The sequence below is a fragment of the Oncorhynchus masou genome, chromosome 28 (assembly GCF_036934945.1).
Source record: "Oncorhynchus masou masou isolate Uvic2021 chromosome 28, UVic_Omas_1.1, whole genome shotgun sequence".
NCBI classification, from domain to species: domain Eukaryota; kingdom Metazoa; phylum Chordata; class Actinopteri; order Salmoniformes; family Salmonidae; genus Oncorhynchus; species Oncorhynchus masou.
This window is the reverse complement of record NC_088239.1, coordinates 62863607-62881175: the sequence shown is the minus strand read 5'-3', so window position 1 is coordinate 62881175 and position 17569 is coordinate 62863607. Positions and strand designations below refer to the sequence as shown.

The 17569-nt window shown below is 43.3% G+C and overlaps 1 protein-coding gene across 4 annotated transcripts in view; it reads left to right on the top strand.

The window, feature by feature from the left end:
- LOC135518050 (voltage-dependent N-type calcium channel subunit alpha-1B-like) overlaps positions 1-11543 on the top strand; it is a 225896-nt gene extending 214353 nt beyond the window's left edge. For 3 of the 4 annotated variants that reach the window (XM_064942882.1, XM_064942881.1, XM_064942885.1), the window contains 7 exons: positions 361-524; positions 753-882; positions 1008-1118; positions 2365-2403; positions 7001-7253; positions 9343-9566; positions 9707-11543. In XM_064942882.1, coding sequence (XP_064798954.1) covers positions 361-524; positions 753-882; positions 1008-1118; positions 2365-2403; positions 7001-7253; positions 9343-9566; positions 9707-10234 — 1449 coding nt within the window. In that variant the 3' untranslated portion in view covers positions 10235-11543. The remainder of the gene's footprint in view (positions 1-360; positions 525-752; positions 883-1007; positions 1119-2364; positions 2404-7000; positions 7254-9342; positions 9567-9706) is intronic. The other variant, XM_064942884.1, reaches the window with a different exon arrangement.
- The last annotated feature ends 6026 nt before the right edge of the window (positions 11544-17569 follow it).

Below are 17569 nucleotides of genomic sequence, written 5' to 3'. Positions count from 1 at the left end.
GGGCAGTGCCATTGAGGGCTATCTAAACTTCTTAAAATTAGTAAAAGTTGTCAATGGCGCTTCCCATGCTAAAACAGGCTTTGTGGCAAGTGAGCCCTCTATCCACATCTATGGGCCTCAAAAATGCACTCATGCATGGGACTGACTCTCATGGATGTTCCTGAGATAAATCTTCCCATACAGATGAAAAGGCATTGGGTCCTATGGTGTTCTTTTGGGGCCAAATTATTAGCGAGTTTTAGGCTCCAAATCCATTGAATTTGTCACTACTGTGACTGATGAAGGACTAGAAATGGGATGGAATTTAATGCATTCGTAACGTCACTATATTACATTCTCCTCTCTCTGTATCTCCTGCAGAATAAAAAGGGCCCAGCCTTCTTCTGCCCCATGCCCATGACCCATATGCAGGAGGAGGGGACAACAGTCTCCAGAGCCAATCCCCTGCCATCCTCCCAACCTGAACCAGAGTCTCAGCCAGAGCCCACGCCATCCACCACCTCTCTAACCAATGGGGAAGCAGTGTGAGTGCCCATCCATGGGGTTTTCTTAGCAGACATACAGTCATGAATATCAATGGATTACCATTCAAATACTGTACATATGTAGTAAAGCAGGTAGACATGGCACATCCTGTTGACTAATAATGTAATCTAATGTGTGTGTGTGTGTGTGTGTGTGTGTGTGTGTGTGTGTGTGTGTGTGTGTGTGTGTGTGTGTGTGTGTGTGTGTGTGTGTGTGTTTAACCTCAGACTAAGCACTAGAAGTCCCATAAAAGAGTCAGGAGAGCAACTGTCTCAGGAGGGCCAACGGTCCAGCAGTAGAAAAAGGATTCTACGGAGAGGCCAGTCAGAGGACGTGCCCTACTCCAACAAACCTCAGGTACTTAGTACATATATTATACCGAAGATGGGAAATATGCAAGCAACCATTCACTCTTAAACCTCTGGTACACACAACTAGTGGTTGCAAACTTTTCCTAAATTGCCTACTGTGTGTTGTTTCAGGAATCAGTGGAGATGAGGCAGGTGGAGAACGGTTCTGATATAGGGGGCTACTCTGGTCTGGATGGCCATGGCAGAGCAGCCTCCATGCCAAGACTGGACTCCCAGTACAATGTAAGTCCTTCATCACCCACTGCCTTACTGTACCCCTAAACTCTCTCACACAGGACCCCGCCAAGACCCGCTAGGGCTGCCAACATGGTGCCTGCACAAATCAAAGGGCATTGATTCTACAAATAGGACAATGTCAACATTAGGGCAATTCTAGTTGTACAGTAGTAAACATTATACAGGTTAGGGTTCGTACAACACAGCTAATACTCAGTTGACGGTATGAAATAATTCTTTGTCATACAGTCAGTAGGACTTGATGATGATATTACAATGATACATAGTCAGAGAGGAAGGGAGTGAGGGAAGTAGTAGAAGTGAAAGGGAACATACAGTAGGATAGAGAAAGAGAGTAGAAGAAGGAAACAAGATAAAGGTAGGTAGAAATGAATTAGTGAAAGTAGCCACAGGCTAGCTAAAGCAGAGACGCTGTCTGTCAGTGCCCATCAAGTCATCCTGCTGACCTTGTGTGAATCCCAAATGGCATCCTATTCCCTATACAGTAGACCACTTTTGACCAGGGCCTATATGACTCTGGTCAAAACTAGTGCACTATATAGGGAATAGGGTGCCATTTGTTATGTAGACCTTATGTGATATCTCACTATAATATTTCCTCAACAAATCTGAATGTAGAGCCATGTCCCCAGCAACACAGTGAACGAGTATTTGGCATTCTACACAAGATAAAATATTCATGTTTTAAACAAGTGATGATAATCTGATGGTCACATTGTGTAATAAAATTTACTCAATAATGTAATATGCAAATATCTCTCTCCCCGAAAAGTTCAGGTGGAAAAGTCTGTAGTGAATTGCATAAACCCTTATTTCAACTATGCCCCATCATCACCTTGCTGTTTATAAATGTTGACATCCATTTCCACATATTTTTTTGACCCATTTGCCTAATTTAGTTTTTCACACAAATGTTATTATATCCATTATGGATATAGTTAATGTCCCAAATTTGTTTTACTGGCATTCATTTCCTGTATTTTTATTTTCATCTTTTTCTCCCAGCTCCTGTGGTAAATGGAGTCTTGGTTTCTTCCCTCTTGAATACTTTTTCCGGACCCTACTTTCCAGCTGTGTGATTGGTTCACACATCTAACCAATGAATCCTGTCTGTCTCGCTTTGCTGTCAGTCTGTCTTCCTGTCTCTCCATCCAGTCCCATTCCTTCCATCCTCTTCTCCTCTTGACTCCCATGGCTAATGTTGTGCCCACCTCCCTCCTGTGTCTGATAGCGGAACCACCCTCGTCACCTACCTGGGACCTACCTGGCAGTATGTACACCTGTTCTGCCTCTCTTTCTCTCTCTCGCTTTGTATATATCGCTTTCTATATATCTCTCTCTTTCCCTTTCTCTCTCCCATTCCTCTTTTTCCAACTCTGTTTGCCTCTGTGGTCCCTCCATTCCAGAGTTCACACACTCTCAGCATCAATGTTCCCTCTAAACTGCGTGCGCAGAGCTCCTCCAGGTCTGCCGTGCAGAAGAAAATATCAGCCCACTGAGAGAAGCAGGAGTTTGAACTTCACTCAACTTTTTAGGGCAGTGGTCACCAACCAGTCGATCACCATCTCTAAGGCATTCCTAGTCGATCTCCAAACATTTCTGTAAAAAAAGAAATGATAAAGCCTTGTGTTTCTATTTTTTTTCCATTCGTCTGGGGCTGTTGGCGTTAGGTGCACCCGATTCAGCTGCCCTGCGCTCCGGGTAGGCGAACTGTTGCCATTTTGAACCATTTCATGTGATTGAAGGTGCAAACTCTGCCTTTCCGGCAGGCCCGGAGATCAAATCAAGTGCCCTAAAGGCTTACCGCTGGCCAATCGAATGGCTCAGTTTACCGTGTCTGCAATAAAGTAGCAGGAAAGTCGATACTGTGAGATTTCAAAACGTTTAAAACCACAACTAGAGAGAGACTCTCAATGAATACAGCAAAGAGCTGCTGTTTGTATGACTGACTTCATGTTTAAGTTCTTACTCAGCACTGTCAACACTTTGTATTCAACACTGTTATAACCCATAAAATGCATGTCCTTCCTATTTCCACTCATCGCTGCAACAAGCGCTGCAGCAGTAATGAATGAGTAGGAAAGTGTATCTATAGGTGTTGTTGATATAATTAGCGGCTTGGGTCTTTTTTAATATCGAGGAATATTTTACTTTCTCTGTTCATAGGAGTAACATGAATTTGTGCATGAGGCAGAAATAATGTGGTGCGACTTGAGATTCGCCATCAGCTGGAACGGTTGGTTCCCTTTCTGGTCAGTGTCAGTGGAGGAAAGGGAGAGATGAGGAATGTTGAGAGGCGGACCCTCAGTCTTCTGCTCTCTCCTTCCTCTGAGACTGACCATCAGATGCAGGCACCATCAGCCCAGTAAAATAAAAAGCTAATTATTTAAATGTATGCTCACTCAGTAATACAACAACGGATCTATTACCGGTGGGATCATATAGCCTACCTCAAATGTTGAAATATAATTTTTTTAAATGTCCCGAACAACAATGCACTGGCAGGGCAATTCATGTAAAAAACATCTAAGTGGTAGATCTCAGCTTGCATTTTGACACAGAAAGTGATCTTGACTCGGTGGTGACCACTGTTCTAGAGTTTTCACAGTTAACACTATCAACATTTCTCTTTACTGTGGCAATTGTGATCGAATCAACGCAATATTAGCCACTTTTAATGCAACATACCGAAACAAAACAAACTATGCAAGAGCTTTTGTAGTAGGCAGAACGCATCGGAGTAAGATTCTATTGCATTGACATGCACGACTCAGCCCATACTCTACACAGACCAGTGTGACAAAACCAAACAGAGCTGCAGTAGGTCTATATGCAAATATACCATTGCCATATATGGATCTGTGCCATTTACATTGAACTGGACTGTGTTTACAGTGAGTAGATGCATTTTTTTTAGATAAAAGCGAGAGCTGCATGTAGCCACGTGTGCACATTTGTTCATATCCTTTGGTAGTTAGTGAGTTATTAACCCAGTTATAGATCATTTGTAGTCAGTAATAGAGGAGTGATTGCTTCCTAAACGTATACATTTCTAGACATCTTTGAAAAGTGAGTCAGGAAAAGAGATTTTTTTGTCTTAAAGTGTTGTATTTTGAGACATGCTTGAAGTAGCCAATAGGCAGAGAGGGGAGCATAATTTCATGGTATGGGAATAATAATGCATTTTATATTGTAAATGGTTTCTTGCATCAAACATCGCAACATTTTCAGTCACCTCCTTGTCTGAAGGATAAGTGGATAAGCAGGTTAATGTCAAGCCCTGCATGTTTTTTTTTTTCAAAACTCGGAATTTTCACAATTTCACAATGTTTTCACAATGTTTGCGCTCAGCAGGTCCTGAAATTTGCACAGTGCCCAAAAAAATTAGAGGGAACATTGATCACTATCTGTCTGACACTCTTTAGACATTAGTTAAAGTCCATATTGGTGTGAGTATTCGAGAGCCACGTCACCCACAGTAGAACTATTGTTCAGTGTTTTAGTACTTTGAAAGTTCCTCACATACATACATGGTATGCCATTTTCTGCTTCCTTGCCATGAAGTGACATATGATATTTGTGAGAATTAGTGTTTGTGTTGTTTCAGTGGGTGGTGTGTTAATGTTTTAATGTGAGCAGCGACTGCTATTTTCCTACTTTCCTACTGACATAACTGTACTGTTCTCTCTTTATTTCCATGTGTTGTTGTTGTTGTACAATCCACTGACTGAAGCTACTGGCCAGGACTGTGTGATAGGAACTCTTGGAACAAGCACTACAGAGTGTATACCTCAATAATCAATTTGGTTATGATCTATAATATCTGTCAGTTGACTTGTGACGATACCGATTCAACAATGAAGTAAGAACTCAACTTAGAACTAGAATTTGAATAGGACTTTTATATTGGGAATACTCCCATGCTTTTTCCAGGAGACTACTCAGTGTTACGGGTCAACTATGGCAGGGTGTCACCCAGGCTGTGACCAACAGAGGGCGTGACAACGTAGTTTGTGTTCCAGCCTATCAGCTCAGTTACTGTATCTCCAGTCCAGGCAGAGCTATTCGGTCAGATAAGAATCTGGCAGGGTGGCGACATTTCCTATTAAGCAACTACAGTATCATCCTGATGTTCAGTATTGAAGTGTTTTAGAAATAACTGTAGTCATGTACTTACTACTAATGGACCACATGGATAGAAGCTGTTCATTAATTTCCAGCAGTCTTAAAGTTCATCATGTTTTCTTTTACCATGTTAATCAAGCTTCTTTCAAACACAGAAAAATCAGAGCTTGTCAAGGTGTGAAATATGTCTGTCACGTAGAGTAGGCCAGAAGGCTAAACTGGATAACCTAACCTCTATCAAAATAAAAAGATGGCGGAACCGCAAAAGTTCTTCTGTGCAAAGGTGTTTATTTACAAGTGATTCCGGAACAAAAAAACAACAGTTCTGCCATCAACGTCTACCTTATGGGACAGCTTAAAAACAATGCTGCCCCATCCACACCTCAATCCAAACTGCCTCTCCATGACTGAAAGAGAGGCTCCTTTTGTAGGGCTAGCCCCTCCCCTCAGAACAATTAACCCTAATTAATTAATCAATTAACAATACAAACCTACATTTTCCATGAACTAAACATACTAAAGGATATACATTGCCACACGGTTTTAAACAATATCACAACATAACATTTACAACATTACATCACTACTGACAATATCTTTCAATATGCCCATATGCATTAATGAGCCATTTGGGACAGGCACTATAAAGCCAACCCAATTCCCTTAGCTCGGGTCCTTTTCCAGCATACCCGGAAGCTACAGAGATGGAGAGAGAGGAACAGAACAAACAAACAATGCGCTCATCCACAACATTGATAAGTATAATAATTATTGTATCTCTCAAATATGAACTTTGACAAGTGTGAAATGCATGCACCAAGACAGAAGTTAATTTGTGTGTCGACCCACATTGTTAACTTATCTTATAATGGCGCAGGGAGGAGTGATGAATATGTGGGTGCGTTAAAGAACCAAATGCTGCCCGCGGCCAGTGACGGACTTCTACGTCACAATGTCATGGGAAATGTCAACACCCTGCTTATTCGTCACTAGCAGTGTGTCCTGCTAGCATATGACAAGTTTTAACAACAGGGGCCAAACATTATGTATGCCCAACCCCAAATCAGACCCTACCGCTTACCCCCTATGCACCTATGTGTATCCCAAAAATGTGATAGATTTAGGTAGCATGGTGAATATGGTATGGTGCCAGTATGTTGCCACTTAGCGTGCCAAAGACCTATAGCTCTGGTCCAGGGCATTCATTACATGTGGGTTGCTGATGCTGAGCCTTCCTACAATGTCAGCAAGCCTCACATAATGCCCTGGACCTGAGCTAGCCAGAGGCCAGGGGCAAGGTAGAGTCATAACCATACCATTATCATTTTGATTATACCTACCGTATCCTTTCAGATCTATATCATGTGCCTAGGCTCTAGGGATAGGGGTAAAGGGGTTGATTTGGGATTCGAAGGGTGCTACACCAATCATTAGTGATGTGTTCAAGATTAAATATAGTGAGTGGAAAATCGCGGAGTGTTTCAGTCAGAAATGTCTCCTCAACATCTGTTTCTGAAGAGGTCGAACGTCGGTCTCAAGCCCAGAGAGTGGTGTCCACCGGTCGATCGTACTTTCTTGTCTGTACTGTGTCTGGTGAACAGTTTGGTGCTTGGTGCTCCAGTCCAGTAGTGCTTTGGTTGTGCTGTATAAAATAACACTCTAACGCTACACTACTATGGTAGCTAGCCCTCCATCTTGTATTCCTCCTCTCACTGTTCTTCCTCTTTGCTCGCTCCTCTCAGCCTATTGCTGACATCAGTCCTATCAGGCGGTCGGCGTCCACGTTGGCTTCCCAGTGCCACCGGGAGATGAGTCTGAGAGACTACACCCTGGAGAGGCCCAGCCAGACCCGAGCCCAGGCCTCCTCAGCCCCAGGTCAAGCCCAGGACAGGCCCCACCACCATCACCACCACCGCTGTCACAGACGCAGGGACAAGGACAAGAAGCAGAAGTCTCTTGACAGGGCAACCAGCGTTCAGCCTTCTAGTACAGCATGTGAGAGGGGTACCCACATGATGCATGCATGTGCACACATACACACACAGACTTGTTTCACATGGTCATGCAGCAACATACACACTCGCAAAGTTATCTCACTCACTGTGGAACCCATGCAGTCCAAGTTGTTGAACTTTGAATTCGTACAGAAATGGAGTAAGGAAACCGTTAATTCTCAGAAGCAGTGAAAGAGCCCTTGGTCTTGTTCCAAATCGCTTGGACGCCTTTGCATAGTGGCATAAATTCCTTATCGGATTAAGGCCCTGATCGGGTTATGAGGGAACGGGTTTTCTCTGTTGCGCTTCCCAAAGGACTTGAGCCAGCGATTTTGTGTGTCAAGTTTTCCATCTGACTAGCAAAGAGACTTATGAGCTCCCCGAGGAAAATCTGCTTTGTGTGGATTAGATTTTTGATTTGTATTTGCCGTTCTTCTTTGTTCTATGGACTCAAAAACGGTAGTTATAAAATGTTGGCTAAGCTGCTCCAGTAGTAGCTCCCCTTAGGGGCGATGGGGTGGCCGCTCTACAAACTGTGTACGATGTGAAATTAGAATGTCTCATGTACAGGCTGTGACTGAGTGAGGCTAAAATAAACGTTCTAGTGGAGAATGTCTCTGGCAGCCTGGACCCCACAGAACATGGGCCTCAGCAGCCAAGAGGTTCTTTTGTATTTCTTTATTTCACCTTTATTTAACCATGTAGGCCAGTTAAGAACAAGTTCTCATTTACAACTGCAACCTGGCCAAGATAAAGGAAAGCAGTGCGACACGAACAACAACACAGAGTTACACATGGAATAAACAAACATACAGTCAATAACACAAGAGAAAAGTATGTATACAGTGTGTGCAAATGAGGGTAGATAAGGGAGGTAAGGCAATAAATAGGCCATAGTGGTGAAATAATTACAATTTAGCAATTAAACACTGGAGTGATAGTTGTGCAGAAGATGAATGTGCAAGTAGAGATACTGGGCTGCAATGGAGCAACCCCCCCCCCCCCCAAATAAAAACAACAACAACAGTATGGTGATGAGGTAGTTGGATGGGCTATTTACAGATGGGCTATGTACAGGTGCAGTGATCTGTGAGCTGCTCTGACAGCTGGTGCTTAAAGCTAGTGAGGGAGATATGAGTCTCCAGCTTCAGTGATTTTTGCAAATCATTCCAGTCATTGGCAGCGGAGAACTGAAAGGAAAGGCGAACAGATGAGAAATTGGCTTTGAGGGTGACCAGTGAAATATACCTGCTGGAGCGCGTGCTACAGGTGCTATGCTGCTATGGAGACCAGTGAGCTGAGATAAGGTGGGGCTTTACCTAGCAAAGATACATATACCATACATATACCGTACCATTTCACATGGCTCAGAGACTTTGATGGCACCCCTAAGTCCCTGTTTGCGCAGTGTGACGTCATGTCTGAAATTGCATCCTAATCACCATATAGTGCACTACTTTTGACCAGGTCCCATAGGGACCTATGGTTAACAGTAGTGCAATACACAGAGAATGGGGTGCTAATTGGAACCTGGCCATGACCTCCAAGAAGCAGAAACATGATCCATGGAACTGGTGGGCTGGCTGGTCAGCCGTCCACTGATAATGACACAGAGGTGATCTGCAATAGAGATCAGTCTGTGGTCATGGCGTAGGGTAGTGCCAGGGGCGCAGGGTGGTTTTGTGTTAGCGTTAGAGGCCAGCAGCAGCTGGGCTTTATTGGGCCCAGTCAGGGGGATTTATGGACACCTTTTGGCAGGGCAGAGAGGGGAGGGAGAGAGGACAGGGAAGGAGGGAGGTTGAGATGAAGACAAGAGAGGTAGAGCGAGAGGGAGGGAGATGCAGAGAAAACGATACATTCCTCTGGGACAGACACACCAGGACAGGGCTCTGACACATGAAGAGTGAAAAACAGCCACTTTAAGCTGTTCTGTTCTGTCGTTGGATTTGGGAAGAAAATTGGTCCGCATTAATTATTTCCTGATGTTTTGTCTTTATACCTTTTAATTTGGTCTGAGGGATGCACATGCACATACCTCACATGCCTGTATGTTACATAAGTCCCTAATACTGTGTGTGTGTGTACCACAGGTTCGTCTGTTGACCCCCTTGTGGAGGGCTTGACCAGGGAGCGGGCGAGGGAGCGTGACCGCGGCCGGCCTCATGAGAAGAGGCACCACTCTGCAGCCGGGGAGACGAAGCGTTACTACTCCTGTGAGCGCTACGTAGGCAGGGAGCACTGCCACACCAAGTCAGCTGGCCCCAGCCGCTCCACCTCCCCTGGAGAGACCCACGACCTAGGCCTCTTGAAGCAGGTGAGTGGCCCTGGAGCTTGGGGTTGAGGGAGAGATGTTAGTGCTGTTTTAGGGTGAGATGATTTAGGTTAAGGGGGGGGCGATATCCTGTCCATCGCTTCATCTCTACGACTCTCTGCTTTGTTTTCCGTCTCCTGTAGAGTATCAGGATGAGTAAAGGCAGCCAAGTGGTCCTAACCTTTGGATCTAGCCCATCCTGCCGTGGGCGCAGACAGCTCCCCCAGACACCCCTGACCCCCCGCCCCGCCGTGGCCTACAAGACTGGAAACTCCTTGCCCATGCAGTTTGGTTCCACAGGGCACCAGTCCTTTCTCAGTCGTGGACTCTCGGAGCGTAACGCCCTGCTGGAGTCACCCCCCATACCCGTCACCCTCATTGGCTTAGACCCAAACCTGAGCCCCTGTCCGCGGAACGCCCCACCATGCAGACTCCCTGAGGAGCCTGACGACTTCCAGGATGCTGTGAGCAACCATGGAGAGAGGCACTCCCCTAGGATCATTGCCTCAGCCTCCCATGGGGCTACTGGGCCCTCTTCTGCACCTGCCCCACAGGGCAGGGTTGGGATCCCAAACGGCTACCACTTCACTCTTGGGGTCAATGCCGTTTCAAGCTCCAGCCCCAGAGGGACCGGGAGTTTTCGTGAGAAGGAAGAGGATGACTGGTGCTAGTGTAGCATAGCTAACATCCCCCTCCACATATCTGGAAGCGTTTTAGCTTGAACGTTGATGAACTTGCTGATCTTTTGTACAGATGACAGTACAGTTTTGTTGTTTCCTGTGTGCTCTTAGGTGGCCAAGGGTGTGGGGTATGTTCATTTGACCTTTTTTTTTATTAGATGAAAAAAAAGCCAAAATGTCTTCCTACTGTCTGTGGGGGAAAACAACTAAGACTTTAAACAGTGTTTCTCTGCAGGATTGAGCAGACAAATCTTTATTTCACCCTATATTACAGTTTTAAAATGGGGCTACATACTATTGCTGTCTAAAGGACAAACCACACAGTGCAGTCATACGGCTAAAAGCAGCTGGTGGCCTATCGCCTCTGACCACAGACCATCGGCCTCCATTTTCTACACAATGAATAGCCAATGTTCTTTGACACCCAGCAGGTGATCTACTGCGTATGGTGTGTGTTTTCCTTTCATGTGTCTGCTGGGTCTGGAAGTAAAATGAGAGGAACCAGGAGGCACAAGTAGTGATAAAAATGCATTACCACTCAAATCCCCTCCCTCTCTGCAAAAAATCTAGTATCTCTTTTACTCTTTTTACACAAGCTTTCGGTATTACAGAAACATACATAAGGACAGTATAGGATAGTATAAGTAGGTCTAGTATTGCTGCTGTTTTTCCATGTAACCCATGACCTGTTGAACCATTTCTCAACAACAACAAAAACACAGGACTGAAGATTCTAATATATTTTCTATGGAACTATAACATTAGATGGACTATCTTTTCAGGATGTTCATTATTTTGTGAGTTGTACCTAGTTTAAGTGATGAGTGTAGTTGGGTAGGTCAGCTGTTTCTAACGTATTGCTCTAGTGGCTGAATACCAAGTGCCTATCATTAAAGATGTGTTATTGTAAAGCTATAATGCAGCCTGACTTTTGATGTATCAACACTGGAGAGGAGAGGGTGGAACGTATGATATGAGGTATACAGTATATGATGTATATAATAACTGGTTATGCATATGAGTAGAAATGTATATAGTTGAAAAGCAAAGAGAGGTTTACGTAATTTAAGGATGACAGTATGAATTGCTGGTTTGGAATGAACAAAGCCTTTTCTTTGATTCTCCAAGGAGGGAAAGGTTTTTGGTAATTATGTACAATATGATTATGTACAATATAGAAGTTATAAGTAGGTCAGAACTACAGATCCAAAGAAATGTAATGCATTGTAATGCATGCCAGGGTCTTGAACTTGTCAAAGTTGTCTGTACTTTTGCTTAAGGGTGTATACAGAGCTTTTGCCTTTCTCTTCCAAAAATAGACAACACTGCCAGAGTGAGATGTAGGGACAAGTGGTTCCAGGGGAAAAAGTGCCCTTTGTGATTCCTTCCAACAAGGAAAGTTTCACTTTACATGTTCTTATCGATATCAACAATATATTCAAATGTATGCCTCCATATCTTTCAGATAAAGTAGAGTAAATGTACAGTACGCTAATGAATTCTGCCACTTTTGCCAATATCTCAAGGGTTTGTTTTCTTCCAAATATATTTCTCCTGAAATCAGGGTCGTGTGAAGGGTTTCACTAAAACTGATATATAGCCTACAACCTTGTGTGTTCACAGGTATTGAAGGGTTGTGTTGAGTGTTGACTCTTTAAAGTAGGGCTATGCAACAAGATGACACTTTGGGACGGATTCTCATCTGCGCTGTAGCTTTACCCTCTGGGGTCTCCAGGTTCAGGCTTTAGCCTGACTTTTTACCAAATTTTACATAGGATTTATTAACAAAGATTTGTAAAATGTAAATGTAGTATTTAATGTACGTTGAAAATGCATTAATGGTTATAAATGGAATTATGTCAGGGCATTTTGAGTTCAGCAAGTCGATTTGCATGTACTCTGATAGAACCACCCAGATGGACAAATGTTTGTTTTTATTGTACTAAATCAGAAATAGCATTTATTTAGTTTTCTAGAGTCAGATATATCGTGCAATCTATTTGATGGATCGTCAAAGGTGAAATATTAGACTTTAAATTGAAGTTATTAAATGTGAAGATGGCTATTTGTAGGATTGCAGGAATCTTCCTTTGGCCTCTGTGTGCCAATATGGTGTCATAGTGGGGGATATAATGAGTGTTAGATCTGTGAACACACCCATCATGTTTTAAACCTCACTCACCCCACCCTCCCAGTAAATAGGTCGCCAATTTTAAAACCACACCGGTTTGTCTCGGCATACCTCATCCAGTTTCCCTGTGGCTATATTCCCTGGACATGTCATGTTTGCATGTTATGAAACATATGTGCATGTGCAAAACAAAGACATTGTATAAAGAATGTAGTGTATGAAGATAAACAATCTGTTCACTGGTTGTATTTTCTGAAGATGTTTAATGCATATGTCTTCGTTTCTGGAAAGTCAAAGAGCCTGAATTACATTTCAACGAAAGTATTGAACTATATTTGAAGGTTCTGGTCTGGAGCAGCTGGGTCCTTTGCTACCTGATATGTTATAGGCCTATGACTGTCAATCCTACAGTTGTTTCTACCATTACATTTTGTATGAATAGAAGTCCTTGAATAAAGATATATGAACATGATTGAAGCCAATTAGTTGGCATATGTCTTGGTGATATATTCACCTGCTTGATGTGATCTGTTTGGTTGGGGATGGCTTTATTGTAAGAGTGGCATATGCAGGGGCTTGCTTATTAGTTCATAATTAGATTTGAATACATCTGTATTTACATCAAGCCTTTGCAGTCATTCTCAGAAGTGGCTGAGCCCCATTAACCACCTGTCCCCATTGACCACCTGCCCCAAGTGTATCTGAATTCTGCCTGACAAACTAGCCAGAGGAGCTGTCTGTCTCCCAGTAGCCTAGTGAGTCTGTTGTCACAGCTATAGACAGTTTGTGAGGTGTGAACCAAAGAGGGGTTTCATTGGCTTGGATCTCAGGGGTGGGCGGGGAGCTGTGGAGAACTTGCGGTGAGTTGGTCCTGAAAGAGACGGTGGAGAGGTTGCAATCGCCACACACAGATGCTTATGGAGAGAGATCTTCAAAACAAGTCAGCTAATGTTCTATTCATGGAAAATACCTATTTGTGTCTTAACTGAAGTTATAATATCTTCACTGATTTATAAGTGAGAAGTTTTGAGTGAGCGGAAAAAAGTTGACTTTACCAAATATGCATAGTGCGTTTGGGTGTTGATGTCTCCGCATCCCATCCACTTGAGGACGCATTTCATTACCATTATTGTTCAACGTTAATTGTTTTGAACATTTTAAGACTTTTTGATATTGAAGGACAATGTTACCCAGGGTGATAAAGTGGGCATGTTATCTATTGGGGCTCTTCAATATCAGCGCTTCTTCCGTTGATGATGAATGGACAGACTCTGCGGGCGAGTCAGGGTCGGGAATGCTAACAGGTAAGGAACGACCGGTGACTTGCTGAAATAATGTGTATTGAGTGCATCTGTAAACCTGGCCATAAAGCCATTATGTCTATATGCTTTTGATATTTAATTCACACTCCTGCTGCTAAATCAACTTAGTCTATCACCTAGCCTACTGTATGCCATTACATTGATTTAACAATTATGCAATTATATTCAACGAAATAGGAGTCAATTCTACAAGCTTGTCATCTAATGTATTCGCCTCGTGGAGCCGCTGTTGTTTAATTAATTTTCTGATGCGGGTGCTTTTCCTTTATGTTACGTGATTTTCTTTCATGGAACAATTGTATTAAAGTAAATCTTCTACTCTAAATTATTCCACGAGTCAGATGCACTGTACTATTTTCTGAAACATCCCTGACCAGCACTACATGTCTTGAAGTAAACAGAGCTACTGGTCTCCACCTATTATGTGCTGCCTTCAGCATAGAATGCTTCTTAGGCTGCGTTTACGAAGGCTGATATTTGTTTCACTAATTTGTCTTTTGACCAATCAGATCAGCTCTGAAAAAGATCTGATGTGAAATTATCTCATGTGATTGGTCAAAACACCAATGAGTGGAATAAATATCCGAATTGGGTCTGCCTGGGTAAACGCAGCCTTGGAGCCAGAGCAGATGTGAGCACACTCACTGCTAATGTGCCAGATTCATTGGCAACAATAATGAACCATCCTTGGACTGATTCCCTGGCTGGCACCATTTTATCTGATATGCTTACTTGTAGCTAATGGCCTGCCCCACACTATACTTTGTTGACAGCATTATCTTTCAAAATTATGTTATTAGATTCCTTCTGAATCGGAAGTAGCCTACCCATACCAATGACATCAACTAATTTGAGCCTGTCGATCAACTGGTCAGTCCGGCTAGAATAATAGATCCTGGCCCTAATAGATTATCTTGTGAATGTGAACTTCTTGCACACCACAACTCCACTATCAGTCTTATTTATTACCGTAAGCGAGGAGGCTGTCTAATAAATAATGCAGAATGGGGTTGATTGAAAGTAAATTGAGAGTCTCTCATTTATCATTGTCAACGGTCCTCCCCCTGGTGCACAACCCCCTATCTCTTATTGTCTTTGGTGCAACCTCTCGCTTGAATCATGTGCTTGTGCTCAACTTCAACCTCCATTTTAAGAGCTCTTGGCACAGGGTGAAATCAAGACACTTGTCAACAGTCACAGCACTGAATGTGGTTGGCAACCTCACATGGAGACTCAACACAAAGCACAGGGATGTAACTGCTTTCCACCACGTGCATGATGAGGTACATGCTGTTTCAACATATTTGACACATGATGATTGCATTCAAGCAAACAAGGGATTTTAATTTATTCAGTTAGTGTTTGAACTTACATCTGTAGAACATGTCCACAGCTGTTTGGTGGGGCAAATCGTACTTGCTCACTGGCAATGAGGAAAATCCCTTGGGAATGTGCCTGCAATCCACTCTGAGGCTTAATGTTGATAAACCACAGCCTACCGTGAGTGACATAGGGCAGGCTCAATGTGTCTTGACCTTACACACATTGGCATAGCTTTGTGATACTGTAACTGTTTATTTGCTGTCTCAGCAATGACCATAATACTAATGGTGCTGTAGAGTCAGAGGATCTGAGTAGTACTGTATTATTAGAGCACTCCCTGGGGATCAGAGGTCATTGACAGTTGGGGCTCTAGAAATCTGTTGAAATAATCTACACTATCAGTGACAGTACTACCCATAGTTCATACTGGAGATTCATTGGTGTTTCTCCCATTGTGGTCCTTTAAATCAGTTTGAGATATTTTACAGGTTTTCATTCTAACCATGTTTAATCTATTTTTGTCCAGTTAACAGATGGGGTACTCTGGGATTGGCCAAATTATCAAACATGTCACGTCTGGATTCTATAGGATTGTTTTCCAAATTCACTATTATCACATTTCCTCAGTTTAGGTCTGTAGCCACATAAGGTACCAAAAAGAGTTGTCTGAGAAAGCAGACCAAGCTAAGGCCTCAAATTAGAGTTTCATAGTGACAGACAAATCCTGGGGTGTGTTGATTGAATCCAGCCTCATGTTCAGAGTTGAATGTTTTCCCTGTATGTTTTGAGTCCCTGGAGTCGTTGCGGACGGCAGAGCGTGAAAGCCTTCTTTAAACAGTGACGATTTGCATTGAATAGACTGGTGATTATGTAATGTTAAGATAATAGTCCTCTAGGCAGCTGCATAATCAAGCCTTGTGAGGTGGTTACTGAGTTATTTAGATTTTATTACTATTATACCCTGTAAAAAAAATACCTTTGCTCACCTGGGGCTTTGTTAATTCTGTTGATACTAAGAATGACGACCAGCCCAATAAAAGTATCAGAGAAAGTCTAAGCACTAGTCGAGCCCAATGACCTAATGTAAGTTTATCCCGCACGAATAAAGGGGGGGGGGGGCTGAGGAGTTATTTTCATAGCCTTTGACATTGTAAAAGTGACTAAACCCACAGCAATGCGCTTGCGGTGGCGGTGACGTCATATTGCCGTCTGCACTGTAATTACGTTGGTTGTGTTGAACTTTGGTGGCGACAGCACCAATGAGACGTCGCTATAGCGTGCCGGGAGATACAATACATCAACCCCAGCATATTTGAACTCTCTCCAACTATGATAAATTACACGAATGCAGTCTGTTCGACCGGGGTTGATAAATTGCCTTCATTTATTTGATGGCTTTTAAATCAAAGTTCCTACAGTGGCCAGCCCTGGTTTGGCTTGACAGGGTAGATCAAAGAGGAACAGTGTAGTCGCTTAATCTGAGAAATAAACTATAAAAAACTGGCCGTTATCTCTGACACGACTCGGGGCCTGTATCTAGATAGTTTCAAGCTGTGATATATGACTCCTCATCGTGTCTGGAATACCAGCACCCTCGGCCCATTATTGCGTCTAGAATACCAACACATTCGCCCCATTACTGTGTCTGGAAAACCAACACCTTCGCCCCATTACTGTGTCTGGAATACTAGCAGCCTCGCACCATTAATGTGTCTGGAATACCAGCACCCTCGCTCCATTACTGTGTCTGGAATACCAACACCTTCGCCCCATTACTGTGTCTGGAATACCAGCACCCTCGCTCCATTACTGTGTCTGGAATACCAGCACCCTCATCCCATTACTGTGTCTGGAATACTAGCACCCTCACACCATTAATGTGTCTGGAATACCAGCACCCTCGCTCCATTACTGTGTCTGGAATACCAGCACCCTCGCCCCATTACTGTTTATGGAATACCAGCACCCTCATCCCATTACTGTGTCTGGAATACCAGCACCCTCGCCCCATTACTGTGTCTGGAATACCAGCACCCTCACCCCATTACTGTGTCTGGAATACCAGCACCCTCGCCCCATTACTGTGTCTGGAATACCAGCACCCTCGCTCCATTACTTTGAACCTCAGCAATATTTATCATAAGAGCATACTGCAATGCTCAGAATGTAGAACATCTGTTGTTGAAAAATACAAGATTGTATTCACTCAGTCAACATTAGCAACAGAGTATCATTCAGTCTTCTTCATTGGGCAATACCCTTTCATTCCTAGAAAGGCCCCATGCACCCTTACCATCACCTCCACTTTAGAGGTGGAAATCTTTGACTGACCTTTTGGCCTCTCTGATTTAGAACAGCGCACCCTACGTCATTATGAGATTATCAGACCAGAACCTGTGCACCTCCATAAACTGAAAGTCTGGATTCTGCAGTATACAGCAGTGTTTGAGTCTCACACTCACAATGTTTTCTGTCTGGTAAAGTTAGCGAGGGAAAATGTTTGCAAGCTGTTCCTCAAAGAGGAGGATATAGTTTTTTCCTCCACTTAGC